The sequence below is a fragment of the Chelonia mydas genome, chromosome 16 (assembly GCF_015237465.2).
Source record: "Chelonia mydas isolate rCheMyd1 chromosome 16, rCheMyd1.pri.v2, whole genome shotgun sequence".
Lineage (NCBI taxonomy): Eukaryota > Metazoa > Chordata > Testudines > Cheloniidae > Chelonia > Chelonia mydas.
This window is the reverse complement of record NC_057857.1, coordinates 13,981,271-14,004,699: the sequence shown is the minus strand read 5'-3', so window position 1 is coordinate 14,004,699 and position 23,429 is coordinate 13,981,271. Positions and strand designations below refer to the sequence as shown.

Here is a 23,429-nt window from a genome sequence, read left to right as displayed (position 1 = left end):
ACACACAAGAAAGTACTTCTTTACACAATGCATAATGAACCTGGGGAATTCATTGTCAGCGGAAGCTGAGGAGGCCAGTAGATCCCTGGTCATCAAAATCACTCAAATGTATGTAGAAATAATATTTAAGGAGTTATGTACGTATACTGAAAGTTATGAAGGTTTTGGAGTTAAGGCCGGTCACCTGGAGATCACATACCTCGGAGCTGTTCCCTTTAGGCAGGAGGCTAGTGACATTTATCTCCCTGTCTGACCATTTGCGTATTGTATGCCTGACAATGTATGTCTGTTGACATACTGTGCATGTAAGTGCAAACTGAGAGACTGCGAAATCTACAAGAGACAAAATCTACAGGAATCAACTAATTGCCGGGGTGTGTCCATCCTGTTTATGAATAAAGACAAAGGATTAGTCTGGTATATGTAGGAATGCAAAGAGACATACGGACTCCTCCATCAAGGAGTGTGCATGTCTCATGAAAAGAAGGGCCACCGCCTCTGTTACTGTAAAGTGCTGCAGGGATTTGGGGTGAGCAATACTTAGACAGAGTATCTGGTTAATTAAGTCCAGGCTCAAGAATGCATGTTATGATTTTATTTCATATGTAACCATTTGTTTCCAATACTTCTATTTGACTCTCTATGCTTTGTTATATAAACTTACACTTCATTTCAGTATAAACACATCTAAGTGCTGTGAGTTAGGCACAGCAGTGAACTGAGGTGAAACTGGTAAGCTGGGGTATACTGTTTCTTTGGAAGCAGTAAACCTGCAGGTCCTGAGAGGGTCCAGTGGATCAGGAGCTGGACACTCCAGGGAGAAGTTTAGAGGGCTCAGGGTTGGAGTGTGCCTGTCGCTAACCTGTAGAGAGACAGCGGGGCCTACAAGGCCTAGAGGGGAGGGCTTGTGTTGCCTGTGGGCAGTGGAATTGGGGAGCTGACCCACAACAGGCATAGACAAGGCTTCCTTGTGCGAGGGCAGGATGGTAGTGAGGTGCCTTGCAACTCTAGATACCTTCGGGAAGCGTTAGAGAAGAATAATCAACAAAGAAAGCATGGGAGGAAGAGGACAGCAAGACAGGATGTGGAAGACAGAGGACACAATGGAAAGACTGTCAAGAGAAGTTTGCAGAGAAAAGAAGTGGAACTCCAAGACCTATGAACCCATGCTACGGACCAGACGGAGAGGCAAAGAATCATGGGCAGTTCTGACCCCTTGTAAACAGGAAAAGGAGTAGAAGTGAAGATGTGCACGACCACCCCATCCTGATATACCTGACTGCAGCTACATCACTTAGGACTGTGACTTCATCAGCTCTACTAGGCTAAGTCAAACTTTAGAACTGGAAGGAAACCCAAAACTTCTGCAGCAGTGGTGTTGAGTCATTAGGCAGCAATCTTTGTTTGATGCCTATAAGAAAAGGAACACCCACCTTTGCACCAACACACAACATTAATATCTTGGCCAACTGTGGTCTTTAGCATTCTTGTGGTACTGCTTCCAAGAACAGGAAGGCTAGTTCTCTCTCCTAATCAAATTTCAATGTAAAGTTTATGCTCTGTGGCTGCTGAGCACCCCCTGTAGTTTTAATGATTAACATATACCATGCTTCTCCTCAAATACTGCACAAAATTGTTGGCACAGAATTCTTGACATGTTCCACCCCAGAGGAAGCTGCATTTCAGTAATGGGAGAAATGATCCATATATAGATAATTTGGAAAGTGTTTTGGAATCTCAGAAGGGAATATGCCATTTCCCAGATATACCTTGCCCTGCTTTCCACTTGTTCCACTTCCCCCATATGGGAGAAACAAATAGAAAATATTTTATATTTACCACACGGAACATCAAGGACAGAGACTGTGTGACAGGGAGGGCTGCCATTAGCCAGTGACTCAAACACATCATTCCTGTAAACACAAGGAGGCAGAAGTAGTATAAGCCAAGAGTTCCATGTAGGCACATTAAAAAAATGCCCCTTGAGATACCGCATCATATACGGACACATTCTGTCTTGGGCTTATAAACCAAGCTTCCTGTTAAGGCACCATTCTGTTCAATAAAAGTTTCCGTCTGAAGTAAAGATGAATGTGTGTATTTAAAATGGGAATGCTGTAAGACTATATTTTGCATAAGGATCATAACTGACTTTAGAAATTCAAGAGACAAGGTGGGTGAGAATCTTTTATTAGATCAACTTCTGTTGGTGAAAGAGAGAGAGCGAGAACGAACAGAACCTGGTCCAATAAAAGGTATTGTCTGGGACTGACACGGCTGACACACCACCACTACATACAACCTTAGAAATTCACGTTAGTTTACATGCAGCTCAGTTCACTCAGCTAACAAATTCATAGTTCTTTGCATTTTGAAGTCATTTTGTTTCTTTTGGGACTTCGTATCCTGAAGTGGTACCTCTAGAGCAGCAGTGTCCAATAGAAATTCAATGCTAGCCGGTTTTGAGTTTTTCTTATTAGCCACATTATAAAAAAGCCGCATGCATTAGCCACAATTCAATAGCCTATTAGTCACATTGGCTAGTGGTGAACATATTGGACACCGCTGCTCTAGAGTGCCCATTGAGCTACAAGAGTATCCACTAGCTCTCAGTAAAAGCAGTCCCTACAGTTACCATTTCCAATTAAGCGCTCTCAGCAAATCAAATGACCTTCAGGAATAAAAACAATTTTGGTAAGCTTTATATTTAGAAGCTTTTTAAGCATGCAAGACTGTCTTACTGTAACAAAAAAATGGATGAATCAAGTTCTATTGGGAGACAGGAGGCCAAGGGAAGGCAAGAGGAGGAGAACAGACAAAACTGTTCCCCAGCAGAGACCAACACAAGCCAGGTTCACACTTGTCATTATGCTGTAGAAAATCAGTTTACCTGCATTTACGAAGGATGTGGATCCACACGGTCCCAGAAAGAAAGAGGAGGAAAGCCGTAGAAATGTAGAGTTTTGGAAGTGGGATCTCACCTGCCGAGAGGTAACTTTCAGGGTTCTTTTCCTTGATCTCTATCTGATTAGAGAAGAGAAGTGTCAGATGTGTAGCTGAGAGAGACCTTTGACTATTGCTATTTGCTTAATTATTGCAATTCACAATCACAGATGCACAAGCTTAGAATCCATATTCCTAAAGTAATAGTGCTTTCCACCCAAGGAGTCCCAGAATACTGCACACTAAACACACAGGAATCACTTTTTTGATATGCCGCTGCTGCTTAATCATGAACAGTAACATTATACAATAAGAGGACAGGAACTGAAGATGCCTTCTGCTGCTTGAGTTCTACAGGGTAATTCAGGGAGACAGAATGTAACTCCCTTCAAGAACAACTTATTACAAGCAGTGAATTGTAGGGTCTGTCCATACTTGAATCTGACACACTAGCCAGAGCCTTGTTTAAATAAGGAGCATAGCTCAGATTCTAATGTGTACGAGCCTTCACAAAGATTCATAACCAACACTTAAAATCTCTTACAAGTGTTACAATAGATTTCTTCTCCTGTCAGGGGGAAGGAAGCACTTTCCTACTGCAATTCTACTACAGAGATCACTTCTACAGCAAGTGAAACCAAGTTTTCACATCAACTGAACTCTTCAAGTCAGTAACTCAAGTGCTTTTTAAAAAGCTGGAATTAGTTCAGTTTGTGTTTAAAAAGCCCTACTGAGGCTAGTGCTAACAGATATAAAAAAGCAAAACACCAGTTAAATCAACTTGGATCTTCACATAACCCCACTCACTACCACCTTCAACATGAGTCATTTCCTCTCCTACTCACCCCCTCAGTGAAAGCAACCAGATCTCATTCTTGCAGATTATAAAGGTGCAGCTCAGGGAAGCTTTAGGCTGCCAAGTTCTTCTATTTTCTGGAACACCTACTATAATACTCTGCTATTCAGATGCTCCCTTCAGTGATGTGTAGTAAAGATGTAGCCTGTGTTAAGCTAGAAAGACAGAACACGTAGAAATTCAAGAAGGCTGATAACTAAGATTGAGACAGTGCCCTTAACGTCTGCCATTTTGTAAAGAAAAGGGATTTGATGAGAGAGGAGAAGCACACACCACTGCGTTGGCTCTCCCTGATGGAGTCTTTACATCTTCATCCACTTCTTTCTGGCACTATGGTTTATTCCTTAAATTCTTCCTATTACACCACAGTTGATACTAAAACTACTTCCTTAGAGGATGCCACTGCTATGCAACAAGACATTAGAAGGATATGTTGGATACAGCTGTGTCTCCCCACCCCAACTTCCACCCTGCCTCCCCCAGCAATCTGTGCAGAGCCCAGGAGTTGGTGCTCCTATGGTGAAGTCTCATGCATCATTTCACGCTACTGACTAAGCAAATGCAACAGCTCTAAGTTATGTTTTACACATGATACTCACATCAAGGCTAAACAGGAGCTGATCACTGGTCTGCACATCACTGCCAACACGTTTGTGGAAGCAAAGCCTGTATAGAACTTCGTTTTCAGAGCTGATATTAAAATAAAGCAAAAAATAAGAACAAGGAAAGTCAGCATATTTATACCTTAGAAAAGCATTGCTCTGCTGTAAAACAATCTCCATGGGAATATGAAAAGTCCTTGACATTTAGGATCATACTGCCCCTTTTCCATACCTGTACAGTGAAAGTTAGCAAGATGCCAGTGTTTGTAAGTCTTAAAGAAGCTCAAATAAACTGCATCCCTACACTTAATTCCTTGACTATGCATTCTGGTAAATCCAGCGCTATTAGATACAGGAATAATAGCATTTCAATAGATTATTTTGTGTGACATTGTACAATGTCCTACGAATGACAGGCAGAGCCAGAAGATTAGAACTGAGTACGATGTGAACAACTTTTAAGGCTAAACCACAAACTCAGTCACATGCCACAAAATCTGTTTTATCAGCAGTAGCCAGCAGTTAAGTTTTAGACAAAGCAAGTAAGAGCACTGAAGTGAGAAAGTTTGTTAATCTGGTCTGACCCAGAAAATCTACAACTTTGAGTATTGGTGTCACACTGCCAACCTACCATTAATCAAAGTTTTTTCTATATTTTTGTATCCCTCATTACAGAAAGCAACATTTATTACATTCAAACACTGTAAGGAGCACCACGTGAATGAGTGGTTTACAAGACATGCTTCTGCATCTTATAAGGAACAAATCTTTTACAGCTTTCTCCCCAAAAGAAGAATCCATCTAAAAAATGGTATGTGCTATCGAGAGGCATCTTTATTAACAGAATGGGATATTATGAAACGGGGCCGTGGATTTATATTTTTCAGCACATGCTACAGTGAAGGGAAAGAGTTTATGGAAGAGCTACTGACAGAAATCTTACCTGGAATGAAACAGTTCCTTTATCTTTACGAAAACGGTGCACTTGCTCCATTACATTCTGGGGAAGAAGAGTAAAAAAAAATGCTAGAAGTGGCTTCTAACAAGTAAATACTGCAGTTGTGTCATGAAATCAGAAATACATGATGTACTTTGCATGACTTACATGTAGGGCCCTTCGTTTTCAGTTTTTATTTTATTTAAATTATGATCAATTCCTGGGAAAAATTATTACCACAACAACAAAAACAGGTGAAAAATCAGTGCAAAAAACTATTAATTTTACTGGGTAAATATTAGGGTTCATTCTGGTGGACAGAAAGACAGGGCGGGAACGTATTCAGTAGATTAATGCTTTGAATTCCATTCATCAGTGTGGTTTGCTGCAGAACTAAAACAGAACTCAAAACACATTGCCAGCTCTGAGTTTAATAAAACAATACATCTCTAATCCCCAGATAAAACTTTTCATTACAAAAAACTGTTTACTGTTGTACACTTAGAACTATTAGCCTAAAAATATTTACATTTAATAATTGGGCCACAGCATTTGCAGCACATACACTCAACTTCATCCTTTTCTCCTGTTTTTGTTTTTTTTAAATTTTCAAATACTTCCTTGTGTTCTGAAACGTATTCTGACAGATTTTTTGTTTTCTTCTTGTTTTACGGTGTCAAATTTTTAAACCTTTCAAGCTGTTAACAGATAAATGTATGTGGTAAGCGTGAAATTCATCAGTATACTTCAGGGCTTGCGTGCGTGCCTGTTTGTTTATTGTGTGTATTTTCTAGACTAATACATAGCCTTACTTCAAAAGGCAGCTTTGCATATACACACAGACTAATGTATTATCGCAATACATATATCTCATGCAATGTATTATATTTTCCTAATAAAACAAGTTATTTTTATATATTTGAATGATACAAAAGTAAGGTGAAAAACAGAAAAAAAAATGAATACTTTTTGTAAAATCCAGGAATTTTGAGAAAAAAAATCGGTTTAAACTGAAAACAAAGGGGCTTACTTATACCCCACACTGATCAATACACCCACTTTCCACTCCAGCTTGTGTCTGAAAGATCCTCCCATTGCTAATCCTGAAAACAACTAGTTTCAGTCTTACCTGAGATGCTGTTATGCTTCTTTTGGACTTGTCACCTAGAGACTAGAGCGTTCAGAGCAAATTCAGACACTCTGAATTCAGAAATTTGCAAACATGCTGTATTTCCTTCTGTTTTGTGCCTGGCCATTATACTACCCAGTTTTAATCTTGTCTACCTACCAGCTTCCTAGCAGATTTAAAATCCCAAAGGCAAATCTTTGACCACACACACCATCACCAACTGAAGATCAACACAGCATTGGATTTCCCCAGACTCATGTACCTCCCAAGGAGTACTAGTACTAAAGAAGTCACTGGTCTAGCCCTCCAGCAGTAATGTAACAGTAAGTGATCATGTGTTATCTACCAGTTTAAGGTTGAGATCCTGTCCTCAATCTAAGTTTTTCTAGAGTTAATGGGTAGGCTGTGATGGAACAGCACATGTTCACAGTCCCACTTCAATAGACTCTATGAACACTGGCTGGAGATAGAAGCCTCCCAGAAGCCATCAGGAAGTAAAAGTTCAAGACTCGAGCTCAGCCAATGACCCTTGGATGTCAGCATGTTGTACCAACACACACGCTGCATTTCTTAATGCAAGACCAAGCAAGAGCAGGCACACTCGTGCAGCAGAGCTCTCAGCAGATTTGCAAATTTGATTTGTATCTATTTAGTGCCAGTATTGTTTTCGCAACTATAAACCTAGTAACCTAAGTACAAGCATGAAGAGCAGGCAGTCAATTTTCACCTAAAGCTACACTGGAAATTGTGAAAGTGTTATTGCAAGACAGCCACCTCGAGCCATTTAAAATGAGCCTCGTACATTTCTTCCTACCCCTTTCTCAGTGACAGGATAACAAACTGTTTACAGGTAATCTCATCAGAGCAGAGATTGTCAGATATTGGCACCCCTGCCGGTAAAGAACCCAGACAATAAACCACACAGACTCCAGGAAAGGCTGCTGTAGCAGAAGATATCACTGCCACTGTGATGAGATGAGCAAGAGTCAGAGACTTGAGCCTAAAGGGTGATGTTGAGCCTAGGTGAATTTAGCACATTAAGACAACATTCCAGGTTCTGGCTTAGTAAAACTACACCATGGATAATTCAGAACACAATTTGGCTCCATGAGTTTCAAACACACATTCAGGTCCAGAACATACACTCATAGAAAACCACACAGACTGAGGGTTTCCACATGGAATTTCTTTTGAATTCTGTTTGGGGGGAAAGGCGTTGGATAGCCACACATGGCTAGTGTTGTCACACCTCCAGATTATAGACCAGGCTATAGACACAGTGGCCTTCTGCCTCAACACTGGCTCCTCAACTACACTCTGACAGGACTTCTAGCAGACACTTCCTGTGGCCCAATCCTGAAAGCAGAGTCCAAAATCACAAAGAACTTTAAATAATTGAAAACTAAGATACCAAGAAAGTTTCTCACTTCTACACTGGTGTCCATCTGCAAAGTGTTACCAACTACCCCCGGAGTGGTAAGTAGCTGCCGAAGGGATGCCAAACACTGTAGTAGTCAAAGTAGAATCCAGATAATCTGAACCACATAAGTAAAAACAAATACAGCTAGATAGTCGGGAGTCGCAAACCATTAGTTGTGGAGTCCCAACTCTCTGAACAAAAGCCCTGCAAATCCATGGATATCTATTTTATATCCATGGACCATTTTTGTGGATCGCAGATTGGATGTGGATACAAATTTTGTATCCGTGCTGGGCTCTATCCACAATAGTATGCAAACTGTCACATGACACACCAGCTGGTAATGTTTCTATGCACGAAGTTACAGATATCCAAAAAGAGATCATGAATAGGTTAAAGTCAGAGTTTTTTCCCATATGGCTCAAGGAGTCTAGCCATGACAAACTGTTGCACACACTTGGACCAGAAATCCTGGCAGCAGCAGTACAGTCTGACTGGGTTTGGCAGGCTTACCTTGGCTGCTAGGACTTTGGTTGCTCCCCACATACGTGCGCTGAGACTCACGTGTTTGTTCTGAAGTCTTGGTAGCCAACACAATGGCTTGTCAGTCATGAAGAAAATTTTAGGCAACTAGGGAGCAGCTTCTGAAGAGGGCTCTGCATTCCCACTAGACAGATGAAAGGGTTCTGTTACACAACAAAGGCAAGTGGAGCATTCACAAGCAGGCTGTTAAGCATATATTGTGTAGAGTCGGATAAGGAGAAAAGTCTTCTTTACACACTAGAAAGGATGGCCCTAGATGAGGGAACTGGCTAGCGGCTAAACTAAAACCAGAGAGAAGAACTGAAATTCATTTAAAGACTATTTGGGCTAGAGCAGTGGTTCTCAACTTCGGTCCACCGCTTGTTCAGGGAAAGCCCCTGGCGCGCCGGGCCGGTTTGTTTGCCGGCCACGTCCGCAGGTTCGGCCGATCGTGGCTCCCACTGGCCGCGGTTCGCCGCTTCAGGCCAATAGGGGCTGCAGAAAGTGGCACGGGCCAAGGGATGTGCTGGCCGCCCTTCCCGCAGCCCCCATTGGACTGGAGCAGCGAACCGTGGCCAGTGGGAGTCGCGATCGGCCGAACCTGCAGACGTGGCCGGCAAACAAACCGGCCCGGCGCGCCAGGGGCTTTCCCTGAACAAGTGGTGGACCAGAGTTGAGAACCACTGGGATAGAGAATATTCAACTCAATATAGACAGTTCTGAGGGAACTATCCATTAAAATGTATTGAAGACAAATTGTTCACCAAAAGGTATGAGAGAAAGAGACGCTGTCATTTTGAATTACTTCACGTTTTTTAGTCAAAGAAAAGAGAAAAAAGTTTCTAGTAAGCACCCTTTAAGAATAGTAGGCCCTGAATTCCCTTTTTAAAATCCCCATTAGGGGATTTCTGCTCCTCCACTGTTTGGAGTGGACAGGCCCAAGACCATGACCTAACTGCTAGTGCTTGAGACAGGAAGTGACCAACACCACAGTGAAAGTGATCCTAAAAGGTTGTGTCAAACACACAAAGTGAAACAGAGATAATCCCTTCCACTAACTTTTTCAGTTTTAGTAGTCACATGTGTTACTTGCAACTAGAATAGGTAAAAGTTTTCACTCAGGAAAAAGTAATAATATGATTTAAGTTAGTGTCCTTTTAAAGGGCAGGACAATAGCCTGGAAACTTGGTGTTGGGGAAAAGGGGAGACCAATATTGCTTACACGGTACAGTACATTTAATCTCAATGGGCACTACAAACATTGATTAATTAAGCCACAACACTCAGAATTAGGCACATAATTTATTCATCTGTAAAAGGGATAAATTGAGCACAGAGAATTTAAATAACCATGCTCATTCATTAAGCAAGTGACAGAGCTGAGAATGCAACTCAAGAGTCCTGATTCTGTGTCTACATCTCTAGTCATTAAGCAAAACTACTTCCTGCCCAGGACAGATAAGAGAATTTTAAGTGGTCTTTTGGCAGTGGGACAGAGGTGGATTACCCATTACCTAGTCTGCCTTGAGCGCAGGGGACTGGATTAGATGACCTTTTGAAGTCCCTTCCAGTTCTACACTTCTATGATTCTAGATCATGGAGCTCATGATCAATTCCACTTTTATTTATTGACTTTTCTGTGTATGTGAAACACACACACAAAGTTTCAGAGCATCCACGGGGACACAAAAGTACATAAACACCACCACAATGGTCCCTCCTAGCCTTGGAATCTATGAATCGTTCCTACTCGGAAAACTTGTACAGATTTTGCTAGACTGAATCGTAACCAGGGGGAATAACCTAAAGAAAAAAGGCACGGTTGAAGGCTCTCTGAGGTTCACTCAGGCATTGTTTCTAAAGTCCAGGCGTAGAAGAACAACAGAAACATACTGCTCTGATTTCTTTTTCAAGATACAGTAACCCACTTCATCCTGATAATGCAAGGGCAAAATATCACAAGTTACAATATTAGGAAAGCAGGTGTGTAATGAGCTCTTGAGCTGAAAAAACTGGGACACTCCCTATTCCTGGGGGGGGGGGGGTGCTCTAGTGTCAAACTACTCCCATCCAGGATATTTTGTGCTAATAGATCATTTTACTCCATTAATTCTTGGAATGCTGCAGACAATGAGATCAGTTGTGTGGGGGTTGATCTGTTTTCTCTGGCAGAGAACATCCAATCCTTTCAGTCTTACCAGCCAAGTGGAGTGTCCATCATTCCTTGTTCGGTCTAACCGAATCCCACCTAAGGAAAACATATTAAGAAGTCACTGTCGCTCTAATGCAAACTACAGATACTCCAACCCCAAATATCAAGTAGCCACCCAGACAAATCAGATATTATACACATCTAACTTAATTAATTTTATAGCAATACCAAAGTATTTGCCAAGTTATATAAATTGATATGGTGATTTTTCAGCCATACCAATTTGAAACTTCATACTTCATCTCTCTCAATTGAAAAAAGGAAAGAAAAGACCAAAAAAAAAAAAGGATGTTGAGTCAGTCTGTTTTATAACTTTAAACTAGCCTTCAATTCAGACCAATAGGTTTTAAAGGAGACACACTCAACTACAGCAAGTCCTAAACCAAGTGAGCCAACAACTCTTTTTCAGCTGCCTCAGATAAGTTCTAGAATGGTGCTAGTCAGGTTTCAGTCTATTGTGACCTCATTACTCACTGCTTCTCCAGTAAATAGATGTCAATGTCATATTTAAAGAAACATATAAGTCTAATAAAGGCAGAAAAGAATACAGTGTTTTATAACCAGCATTTCACCTTTAACAAAGTTATACCATATTTTGTCCACTGTCATTTTAAAAAATGTGACAGTTCCCTAGATATTAATCTACACGGCATACGAGTCACTACAGAATGCAGATGCAGCCACTGTTTCCATTGTGAATCTATCAGCCTAGTGCAGCAAATAATTATGCTTTGTCATGTGCTTGAGAGGAACAGTAGCAGTGCAGAGGACCATTACAAAATCCATAGTGGAGGACTGTTTAGGAAGCAATCTGAGATCACCACTTCCCAACATAATCATTGCAGAGCAGACAATTTAGAGATTCTCCATAAGGAGAGAGGATGCTACAGTAGCTTACCCAGATCCATACAAAACAACACTGGAGGCACCTAAACTGCAAGAGAACTGTTAACTGCCAGCAGTGGGGAAAAAAAGCTAATAGCTGTACAACTTAAGAAGCAACCCCAGCTCAAAGGGTCACAGTATTCAGCTCAAAGAATTTTACAGGAAGCGTGAATATAGGCTTTCACACAGAGCTCGATAAGGCACCAGTAGTCTGACCATTCTCTTTTCCTAAAGAAAGTGTGTCTTTCTCTGCTCCTGTACTGCTGTATATAGTGAGAGATTATTTTATAATAGGATAAGAAGGGCAGGAGCTTCCTTTTTCTCAATACTTGTTACGTTCCATGACTGTTCATGGAAGATCTCAATGAGTTTACAAAGTCACTTACTGCTGAGTTGCTCTTGTCATCAAGGCTCCAAGGTCCCTTCATTGAAAGGTTGCTGACATTGACCATCATGAACTCATTCTTGAAGCAGCCAAAGGTGCCAAGGTGAACTTTCTGCCTCACATCATCCTGGAAGAGATTTAACAGACAATTGTTATAACAGTTACAAAGGCAGGTGTCTGCCAATTAAAGAATTGGGCGTGGGGGGGAGAAGAGAGGGAAGACAGTGACATTTCACTTTAGGGAAGTTGTTATTGAAAACAGACTCTGGGTAAACTGCAATGAACCAAATGTAAGTCAGTTTTGGGCATCCTTCAGAATACAACCAACTGCTTCATGAGAGCTGGTCAAATACAACTTCTCAAATCATCTGAATGCCACGATATTTTTCAAATACATTAAAGAATTTCTCTTCAGTATTTCTCTGCTGTATTCATGATAAAGATGCAAATGAAGGCTATTGTCTTGGCTCCACTGCCTAGTGTAATATCGCAACACAAAATAAAGTTGTAGGGGGATCAAGACAGTCAGTCACTGTTTCAATACTGGTTGCTTTTCTAGAAAGCAGCTGTTGTGGCGAACTAGAAAGGACTTAGCTGATTCAAATACATTTCCCTGGCCCAAGCCCAGCTCTCATTTGGGTGTGTTATAAATACCACATTATACTGTGATCCTGTCAAATCTCACATGTTAAGCAAGGTCAAGCTGGATCAATGCTTAGATGATCCGACAAAAACCTAAGGTGCTGGAGGAGTGGAGTAGGTAGTTCAATAGGTGGCCATTTTCCCTTCTAGAACTCAATGAAGGCCTCATCTTATAGCTAATGGACACTCATCTGAGAATACCATCTTTTCGGTGAGACAAAATGAGATGCTTGGTATTTGTGGTCATGAAGATTTCCATTGCACTTCAAGAACATTTGTATTAATTCCACCAATAGCATAGTTCCACCTCAAGTAATTAAATTCTGTGTACACAAAATCCCCTTGGAATTTTAGTTGTGGTGTTCTCCACCTCCTGACTTAAATTACAAGAGTAACTGTTTCAGCAGTGGAGGAAGTGATCCCCTTTTTCCCTTGCTGATCTAACGAAGGAAAGAAGGCTTAATCAGGTAAGGCTTTTAAAGCACACCATGATATTCAGATGAAAGGCAATTAACATTAAAGTGTTATACTCAGGGATGCCACAGCATGGAGTAGGAAGGTCAGAACCCTATTATTTTGCATTGGTACACCTAGAATTCTGCATAGTCTGGGGCATCTCCCTCCTTGAAAAAACAACAACTGGAGGGCAGTCAGAGCAGAGAAACAAGAACTAAGACTAATTTAAGAGGAAAATTTGAAGCATGTATTGTTTGTCCAATTTTTAAATAAGAAATTGAAAGGTGTATGAAGGGCATGAGGATTAAAGATGAAGATATTCGCCTCCACCCCCAGGAATAATGGGTTGAAAAGGAGCAAAGAAAAAAATGTAGGCTGAATTCCATCAGTTTAATAGCGAAGGTGTATTAGATAGTAGAATACTCCTGAAACCCTCGTTGCTCAGGCAAACTAAAGCTAGCCTGGACAAGGCATTGGAGAACTGAGCAGGGGATCCACAAAGCACACTAACAGGTTCTCTTCTCTGACCCCATCTCTGATTTCTATTAAACTTGTTGGAGATCCCAATGTAAAATACTCCCTTATGCATAATTATCACATACATATATGCACACTAGTTCTAATAAGAGGTAACCCCATTATTAGGCTAACTTTGTGAATAACAAGATGGTCCCCTTCAGTGCTCTGAAGGAAAGATACTAATGGCACATTTTCACAGTTCATTCTTTAACAGATTATTTTAGTGTGTTTTCTCTTTGGCTTCTGGGTCATACTTCTGCACTTTAAACAAGAATCTATCTGGTTCATTTGCTACTACTCTCCATATAATGATTATTAATCCAAAACAGGAAACCTATACTGTTTAGATAATATACAGCCAGATATGGTTTACCCACGCTTGGTATAAGCACCAGTCTGGATAAGGGGGCAATGAATGTGGAGAAGAGACAGGACATTTCAGTGATATTTAATCTTCTATCTTGTACAGAGTATGTATAATTTAACTTGCAAACAGAATCATTTGCTTGTAGCCCAAGAATGAATGATGTTTGGAAAATAAATTTAACTTAAACTATACTTAATCAGCAATGTTTCATTAACATGCATACCCCCTCACAAAAAGATGGTCAAAAAAGTTTAATACATTACAGCCAAAATATTTTTGCTCCGACTTTTACCCAGCTTTAAATAATTGCACAGTTTATAGATCCATGAGACAGATTTTCATCTTTTGAAGAGACGGCACATTTGGTCATTAATTTCTAATAAGAAAAATTATATGCTTGGAGAACACCCATGAACATACCAGATCAGCAGTTTAAAGATTATAAGTTGTTAATACTTATCTTGCCTCCCACTAGTAAGATTCTTAAGACTCAAACAAATTTTGCTTTCATTTCAAAAGTGGGGTTGCAGAAGTATAAACAAGAGCAGAATTTCGTCCTTATATCTGCAATAAAAGAGGCGACTTGTACGTTGCAGACTGTTTAATTCCAGACAAAATAAGAAGTTATGTTGACCTGTGACAAGGGATATGGACAAATGAGGTATCACCAAACATCCATAATTGTAACTCATACATGAAGTACTTGCAGAAAGGCTGTTTAACGGATTTTGGAAGGTTATCCCACATGAGTAATGGAAATCTGAGATTGTTTAGAGAAAGTCTCCAATATAATAATAATTTATTAAAATTTTAGCATCTTAAAACTAATTAAACAGGAAGCTACTAACCAGACAACATGATGTAAAACAGAACAGAATATTTTCTCCCTTGGGAGTTAGTAAATTGAAGAGTTGCTGTAAGGTAAGATATATTTGTTCATTTAACGACTATTTAAGAAAAAACTCTTAATACAACAATATAGAATTTCTGTACAATTTTGTTAGCAGGAAAGCTTCCAGTGATTTCAGAGGGGAGACTAATTATTTTAGCCTTACTCTTCATCAAAGTTGATCACTTGCTGACAAGTATGTAGATGGGATCTTTACAACAGGTTTTTCCCATACCATGAAACAATTTGAACAAATTTAAGGTCCCAATGTTGTGCCAGACACCTAAAAAACAGTTTTAAGGACTTGTCATAGAATCATAGAATATCAGGGTTGGAAGGGACCCCAGAAGGTCATCTAGTCCAACCCCCTGCTCGAAGCAGGACCAATTCCCAGTTAAATCATCCCAGCCAGGGCTTTGTCAAGCCTGACCTTAAAAACCTCTAAGGAAGGAGATTCTACCACCTCCCTAGGTAACGCATTCCAGTGTTTCACCACCCTCTTAGTGAAAAAGTTTTTCCTAATATCCAATCTAAACCTCCCCCGTTGCAACTTGAGACCATTACTCCTCGTTCTGTCATCTGCTACCATTGAGAACAGTCTAGAGCCATCCTCTTTGGAACCCCCTTTCAGGTAGTTGAAAGCAGCTATCAAATCCCCCCTCATTCTTCTCTTCTGCAGACTAAACAATCCCAGCTCCCTCAGCCTCTCCTCATAAGTCATGTCCTCTAGACCCCTAATCATTTTTGTTGCCCTTCGCTGGACTCTCTCCAATTTATCCACATCCTTCTTGTAGTGTGGGGCTCAAAACTGGACACAGTACTCCAGATGAGGCCTCACCAGTGTCGAATAGAGGGGAACGATCACGTCCCTCGATCTGCTCGCTATGCCCCTACTTATACATCCCAAAATGCCATTGGCCTTCTTGGCAACAAGGGCACACTGCTGACTCATATCCAGCTTCTCGTCCACTGTCACCCCTAGGTCCTTTTCCGCAGAACTGCTGCCTAGCCATTCGGTCCCTAGTCTGTAGCGGTGCATTGGATTCTTCCATCCTAAGTGCAGGACCCTGCACTTATCCTTATTGAACCTCATCAGATTTCTTTTGGCCCAATCCTCCAATTTGTCTAGGTCCTTCTGTATCCTATCCCTCCCCTCCAGCGTATCTACCACTCCTCCCAGTTTAGTATCATCCGCAAATTTGCTGAGAGTGCAATCCACACCATCCTCCAGATCATTTATGAAGATATTGAACAAAACCGGACCCAGGACCGACCCCTGGGGCACTCCACTTGACACCGGCTGCCAACTAGACATGGAGCCATTGATCACTACCCGTTGAGCCCGACAATCTAGCCAGCTTTCTACCCACCTTATAGTGCATTCATCCAGCCCATACTTCCTTAACTTGCTGACAAGAATACTGTGGGAGACCGTGTCAAAAGCTTTGCTAAAGTCAAGAAACAATACATCCACAGCTTTCCCTTCATCCACAGAACCAGTAATCTCATCATAAAAGGCGATTAGATTAGTCAGGCATGACCTTCCCTTGGTGAATCCATGCTGACTGTTCCTGATCACTTTCCTCTCATGTAAGTGCTTCAGGATTGATTCTTTGAGGACCTGCTCCATGATTTTTCCAGGGACTGAGGTGAGGCTGACTGGCCTGTAGTTCCCAGGATCCTCCTTCTTCCCTTTTTTAAAGATTGGCACTACATTAGCCTTTTTCCAGTCATCCGGGACTTCCCCCGTTCGCCACGAGTTTTCAAAGATAATGGCCAAGGGCTCTGCAATCACAGCCACCAATTCCTTCAGCACTCTCGGATGCAACTCGTCCGGCCCCATGGACTTGTGCACGTCCAGCTTTTCTAAATAGTCCCTAACCACCTCTATCTCCACAGAGGGCTGGCCATCTCTTCCCCCTTTTGTGATGCCCAGCGCAGCAGTCTGGGAGCTGACCTTGTTAGTGAAAACAGAGGCAAAAAAAGCATTGAGTACATTAGCTTTTTCCACATCCTCTGTCACTAGGTTGCCTCCCTCATTCAGTAAGGGGCCCACACTTTCCTTGGCTTTCTTCTTGTTGCCAACATACCTGAAGAAACCCTTCTTGTTACTCTTGACATCTCTTGCTAGCTGCAGCTCCAGGTGCGATTTGGCCCTCCTGATATCTTTCCTACATGCCCGAGCAATATTTTTATACTCTTCCCTGGTCATATGTCCAACCTTCCACTTCTTGTAAGCTTCTTTTTTATGTTTAAGATCCGCTAGGATTTCACCATTAAGCCAAGCTGGTCGCCTGCCATATTTACTATTCTTTCGACTCATCGGGATGGTTTGTCCCTGTAACCTCAACAGGGATTCCTTGAAATACAGCCAGCTCTCCTGGACTCCCTTCCCCTTCATGTTAGTCCCCCAGGGGATCCTGGCCATCTGTTCCCTGAGGGAGTCGAAGTCTGCTTTCCTGAAGTTCAGGGTCCGTATCCTGCTGCTTACCTTTCTTCCCTGCGTCAGGATCCTGAACTCAACCAACTCATGGTCACTGCCTCCCAGATTCCCATCCACTTTTGCTTCCCCCACTAATTCTACCCGGTTGTCAAAAGCTAGTGGATTTTTCTGTCATGTTAAAAAAAATAAATTAAAAAAAGTGATGGCTTGTCCACACAGGGCAATACCACTATACAAGCTGAAGTAGTTTAAAAGCTAATAATGAAAAGTGTTTCATAGTACAGGAAGATCAGAAGTGAAGATAAGGCCTGAGGGGAGCTCCATGAAGACATCACCATCTTTTTAATTAAAGGAAATGCTGAAAGAGTTATTCTGGGACAGCTTTGAAAATTCTTTCCATGTGCGTGTTGTTGTTTCAAGTTCAGACTCCGACTCCCACTCCCCCTTCCCCCCCCCCCCCCCACCAAGTTTCTAACCTTCTCTGAAACATTCTGCACAAAATATTAAAATCGCAGACAGCATGCACTCCCAAGGAGAGAGTTTCCCCAAGTGAATCTTACTTGTATGGACTACCCTTTAAATGGCAAAACATTTCTTTGTATCTTCAAAGAGAAAAGATACTTCATAAATAAACTTATAAAAATGACCCTCTTACTGAAGGATGAGAAACAAAATAATCTCTCTCTAAAAGCAAACAAAAAGTTATAACAGAAGGAACACTCTTTGCTCCAGTGTGTTAACTATTGTGACATCACAAGTATGTGGGTTCTTTTAACCAACTCTGTTGTCAGCAGTTTGTTTCAGGAAGCATAATGTCAAATATTCACTCACGAGGTGTGGCCTTTAATTTGGCAAACAGATCTGGTGTAGTTAGTTACAAGTGAAGAGCCAGTAGCAGAAACATTTTACAAGGGATTTCTCGTGATACAGTTAACGTATGAGCTAGGTATTTGATTAAAAGTTGGAAGCCACAATGTAAAAGTGGAGATGCTGCACTTCCAGCATGCATTTTGTCAAATCCCTATATAAACACTGTAAGCTTGATTTTTAAGCACCTTTCTTTTCCTTCAATGGGAAGTCATTGTCAGTTCTCACAACATTCCTGCGAGGTTATATCAGTATTCCATTTTACTGTTCGGGAAACAGGCAGAGAGGATAAGTGACTTACCAGAGACAGCGAGTCAGTGCCTAGGTAAGAACTGTTTTCAGAGTAGCAGCCATGTTAGTCTGTATCTACAAAAAGAAAAGGAGTACTTGTGGCACCTTAGCGACTAACAAATTTATTTGAACATAAGCTTTCGTGGGCTACAGCTCACTTCATTGGGCTGTAGCCCATGAAACCTTATGCTCAAATAAATATGTTAGTCTCTAAGGTGCCACAAGTACTCCTGGTTTTTTTTAGATAAGAACTATAACGCTTAACATCAGCCTCCCACAAAGCCTGCTGCCTTAAAATAATAGTTTTCAAAGTAGCAGCCGTTAAATCTCCCCACTGTATTTTCCACTGAATGCACCCAATGAAGTGAGCTGTAGCTCACTAAAGCTTATGCTCAAATAAATGTGTTAGTCTCTAAGGTGCCACAAGTACTCCTTTTTAAAAAATAATAGTGTAATTGATAGCATGGGGATTGGCTTTGGAGTGATTCACTCCCTCCAGCCCCCCTTTAAATATAAGAACATTCTTACTGCTGCAAATACTTTAAGGGTGATTAGCGTGCATTTAACTAAGAATTTCCTATCTTTTGGGTTGTAAACTCTCACTCTTAGTTTTAATTAGTTTTCCCTGTTCTAAAGATCACATGATGCCTGTGTAATAACACAAAATTTGAAATAAGCTCATTTGTGTTATAGAAGCAAATACTTTATTTTCATTGCACTACTGAGGACATAATGCCACATCACCCAGCATTTTGAGATGCTGGGCTTGGAGTGAGGTGAGGGGGCACAGCCAACAGCTATTAGGATAACTACTGGCCAGGGCTCAGTTTGAAAGTCTGGGACGTGAGGAAGAGAACAACAGACTAGTATCCAGGAGAAACTGGTCTAGTGCTTGGTTGCTGCTCACAGCTTTCTGAAGACAGGAGTCTTCTGGATTTACGGCTTTCAGACGGGTAGTGCAACTAACCAGTGTCTTGTCAGTTTAACTCTACTGCTGCTTGAGAAGCCTGTGAGCATGAGCCCAGGCAACAATGCTCAGGAAGGCAATAATGCAATAGCTTAAAATGCTAAACATTTGTAAGAAACTTTTAAAAATTCATGTTCAAGCCCTGCAGAAAATTATGACTTAGTTTCCTTTTATCACTAAGGAAAGCTTCCTACTTGCCAAGGGCCAGTGAGTTTTTCAAGCCTTCATGTAAGAGATTTGTTATGGTTACTGATAGATGGCCCTTCAATAGTTGCATTTTGGATAGCACAACATTCAGGTATTTGCGTACTAAAAGAACTTCAGCAGGCATGCCACAAGGTGAGGGAGACCAGTAACAAACCTGGAGCCACCCTCAGTGATCTGTTGCTTCTACAACAAACTGCAAGCCATACTTGACGTGGACAGCACCCTACATTCTACTGTGGACACTCTGCAGGAGCCTCATGCCAAAACCCCTGCAGTGCACAGCAGGGAGGAGAAACCCCCTCTCTCAGGGGCAGGGGCAGACACAGACCATGCAGCGAGTCAGGAGCTGTTTGAAACTCCACTGGAGTCAAACCATTCCTGCCAGGTGAGCACAGATGAGCCCACTGATGAAGGGAAAGGGAGCATGGGTAAGTGCGTACATGCATTATTCCTTATAAGCATTTCTTACCTTTTTGTTGCCCGAAGCCTCCTTTCCCTACTTCCATTTAAAAAAAAATGGCTCCACAAGTTAAGAGAACAAAGACATTGATTTTTGATTGCTCATGATACTTGCACAATGTTAGCAAATAAATTTAAAAAGAATAGTATTGTAGTCCAAATTACACAATCCCCATCACATCAGCGTCCTGTGCTTGGATAGGGGCAAAAGGCAGAGGTAGAGGGAGTGTCTGCTTTTCCATTTTTTGGCATGGTGGGTGAGGCAGGCAGAATCATGCAGAGTATATTGTTTATCAGAGTGGAGATGTCCTTTTTATCCTCTTGTGCAATCTTGATCAGAGTTTCACACAGATACTGTGCAGCCTCTCCCAAACATTTCTAGGGATGGCAGTCTCAACAACAGGAGACACTCTCACACTGCTCTGCGACGAGTCTCACGCCACTCTGCAATGAGTTCCACTGGCATCATAGCCATGAACTGGCTAGAAGCTTACAGGCCCAGGTGGCTTCAGGATGGTAGCAACAGACAGGTTCTCTGTGCCTTTGTCACCCTCAGGAGTGAGATAACAGCCAAAAACCACCACTGCCTGTGAAAACATTGGCAATATTCACTGCATCTTCCCTATACTCATGCCTGGGGGCACCCAGGTTTCTAAACCTTTCATGCAACAGACCCCCACCACCATATCCCACTCAACAGGCTGTATTCATCCTGGCTTGAGCTGCAGGGCGGTGCTCCAAAGCTAAACTGGCAATTAGCATTTCTTATTAAAAAGGTATTTATGAGTTTTTCTCTGTGGTGACTGTAAGTCTGTTTTAATCAGCAGCCTCTGGCATGGTGGCCTTGAGAGGTGTCCCCTCCACACTCTGCTCAGGTGAAGAAAGAAGCAGACCAGGGAGGATATATTCTGTGAAAAGAAAAGGAGTACTTGTGGCACCTTAGAGACTAACAAATTTATCTGAGCATAAGCTTTCGTGAGCTACAGCTCACTTCATCGGATGCTCAGATGGGTTCTTAGTCTGTGCATCTTTCATGCAAGTCCTTAAAATAGACTCCACAGCACTCCATTTGTCTCCCTATGAAAGGCAAAGGGTTAAGACCACCCTGAGTTTGAATGTGTGATTTCAGGCATTCTAAATATATTTGAGACCACTTGAGCCATCACACTGATTTAAAACCAGTCCAGAACCTCACAAAAAGATTAGTTCAAGACCACCACCACTTTGGTATAGATTTTTTTTGTTCACCCTTCCTAACTATAACACAGAAGTTGGAAAATTCAATGACAGAGTCGACACCTTATATGATAATTACAGAATTAAATTCTCAACCTTAAATATGCATTAGCTACTTTTCTGGGCTACAGAGATCATAATACATTTATGTTGTCAACATTATTTAGAGAAATGTATGGAATTAAACTATCAGGAACTGTCATCTGTGATGAAAATTTTCAGATTGAAAGCTGACCCCTCCCCCCCAGCTTTTTTTTAGAAGCAGTGTATTCACGGGTTTTTTTAACCTTTAATTCTTAACCACCATTTTTAACAGACATGTGCTCTCATAACTCAAGGATCAACAAATTCAGTATAGAATTTTTTCACATTCCTCCCATCCATCCAATTTGCTAGAGTATAAGCAGCAGCAACCTCTCACTTGAAGCACATTAGTCTCTAAGGTGCCACAAGTACTCCTTTTCTTTTTGCGAATACAGACTAAGACTGCTGCTACTCTGAAACCTGTCATTAAGTAAACAGTGGATCATAAGGCTTATATGCATTTTCTACATTATGGTTTCATAGACAAGGAGGCGTTGCTGGACACCAGCAAGGGGAAGACAGTGAAAATATCAAGAATCCAGCAGCAGAAAAGTAGCAACACAAGTTGATCATAAAACAAGAAGATTCAGCTAAACTTACTAAAAGTTCTATAGACTTTCCATAGTCTTTGTTTTTAAGAGACTTGTAGTATAATAAAACTTATCAATATAGCATCCAAAAATATGCTAGACGCTTTAGAGCAGGGGTTCTCAAACTTCATTGCACCCAGACCCACTTCTGACAACAAAAAGTACCAGAGGAGTAGCTGTGTTAGTCTGTATTCACAAAAACAAGGAGGAGTCTGGTGGCACCTTAAAGACTAACAGATTTATTTGGGCATAAGCTCTGGTAAGTAAAAAAACCCACTTCTTCAGATGGATGGAGTGAAAATTACAGATGCAGGCATAAATATATTGGCACATGAAGAAAAGGGAGTTACCTTAAAAGTGGAGATCCAGGGTTGACAAGGCCAATTCAGCCAGGGTGGACATGGTCCACTCCCAGTAATTGACGACCCCAGTGAGGGGGGACAGAAGCCTGAGCCCGCCAAGCCCCATTGCCCTGGGGGGGAGGAAAGGGGCAAAGCCCTAGGGCTTCAGCGCTAGGTAGGGGGACTGTTACCCGAACCCCGCTACCCTTGGGCTTCAGCCTTGGGCGGTGAGGCTCGGGCTTCGGCCCCATACCTCAGCAAGTCTAAGCCAGCCCTGGCGACCCCATTACAATGGGGTCCCGACCCACACTTTGAGAAGAGCTGCTTTAGAGGCGTGCAGGGCAGCTTCGGAGGGAAGCCAACGCGCCAGCAGGGGGGCCGGGGGAACAGGGCGCTCAGGCCGGCGGGGACCCAAAGGAAAACAGGGAAAGAGCCCAGAAGAAGGGGCCGGACCCAGAGAAAGGGAGGACGAGGGCCAGGCCCACACAGAGACGACAGCGCCCCGGGGAGCCAGCGGGGAAGAGGGCCGGGGCTGAGCGCGCCCAGGCCTTACCTGCAGGCCGAGGCGATGCACGCGGCTCGCTCCCAGCTACAGCAGCGCCCCAGGGCCAGCGCCTTCCCCACCGCACAGCCGCGGCCCCGGGCGGCCATCTTCGACCCGGCGTCACTTCCGGCCCCGGGGTCAAAAGGGGAGGTCATGTGCTCGGGGGTGGCCGTGCTGAGGTCAAGGAGGGGAGCCGGCGGCTGGGGAGGAGAGAGCGAAGGGGGGCGGGGGAGCGGTTGGGGGACCGGGGAGCGGTTAGGCGCGGGGCCGACGAGGGGGCGGTTGAGGGGCTGGGGGTGAACGACGAGGCGGAGAAGGGGGTCTGGGGGATGAACAAGGGGGCGGGGGAATGAGGTTGGGGGGGTGAACGCGGGGGAGTGAGGCTGGGGGGGTGAACGAGGGGGAGTGAGGCTGGGGGGGTGAACGAGGGGGTGGGGGAGTGAGGCTGGGGGGGGTTGGGGGGTGAACGAGGGGGCGGGGGAGTGGGGCTGAGGGGGTGAACGAGGTGGGGGGGGAGTGAGGCTGAGGGGGTGAACGAGGGGGCGGGGGAGTGAGGCTGAGGGGGGTTGGGGGGTGAGCGAGGGGGCGGGGGAGTGAGGCTGGGGGGGGTTGGGGGGTGAACGCGGGGGCGGGGGA

At 42.8% G+C, this 23,429-nt stretch overlaps 1 protein-coding gene and 1 long non-coding RNA gene across 2 annotated transcripts in view; both read right to left on the bottom strand.

The window, feature by feature from the left end:
* GPR107 (G protein-coupled receptor 107) overlaps nt 1-18,632 on the bottom strand; it is a 52,358-nt gene extending 33,726 nt beyond the window's left edge. The window contains 12 exon segments of the mRNA XM_043530692.1: nt 1,840-1,897; nt 1,899-1,913; nt 2,891-3,024; nt 4,399-4,506; nt 5,345-5,401; nt 6,468-6,502; nt 8,401-8,491; nt 11,893-12,018; nt 14,724-14,789; nt 18,376-18,427; nt 18,585-18,592; nt 18,624-18,632. Coding sequence (XP_043386627.1) covers nt 1,840-1,897; nt 1,899-1,913; nt 2,891-3,024; nt 4,399-4,506; nt 5,345-5,401; nt 6,468-6,502; nt 8,401-8,491; nt 11,893-12,018; nt 14,724-14,789; nt 18,376-18,427; nt 18,585-18,592; nt 18,624-18,632 — 759 coding nt within the window.
* Nucleotides 18,633-18,771: 139 nt separating this feature from the next.
* LOC122463109 lies at nt 18,772-22,936 on the bottom strand. Its single transcript, XR_006286121.1, has 3 exons — nt 22,803-22,936; nt 20,009-20,906; nt 18,772-18,797 (listed from the first exon to the last, which is right to left on the bottom strand). It is a non-coding gene; the product is annotated as an uncharacterized LOC122463109 (long non-coding RNA).
* Between the last annotated feature and the right edge of the window lie 493 nt (nt 22,937-23,429).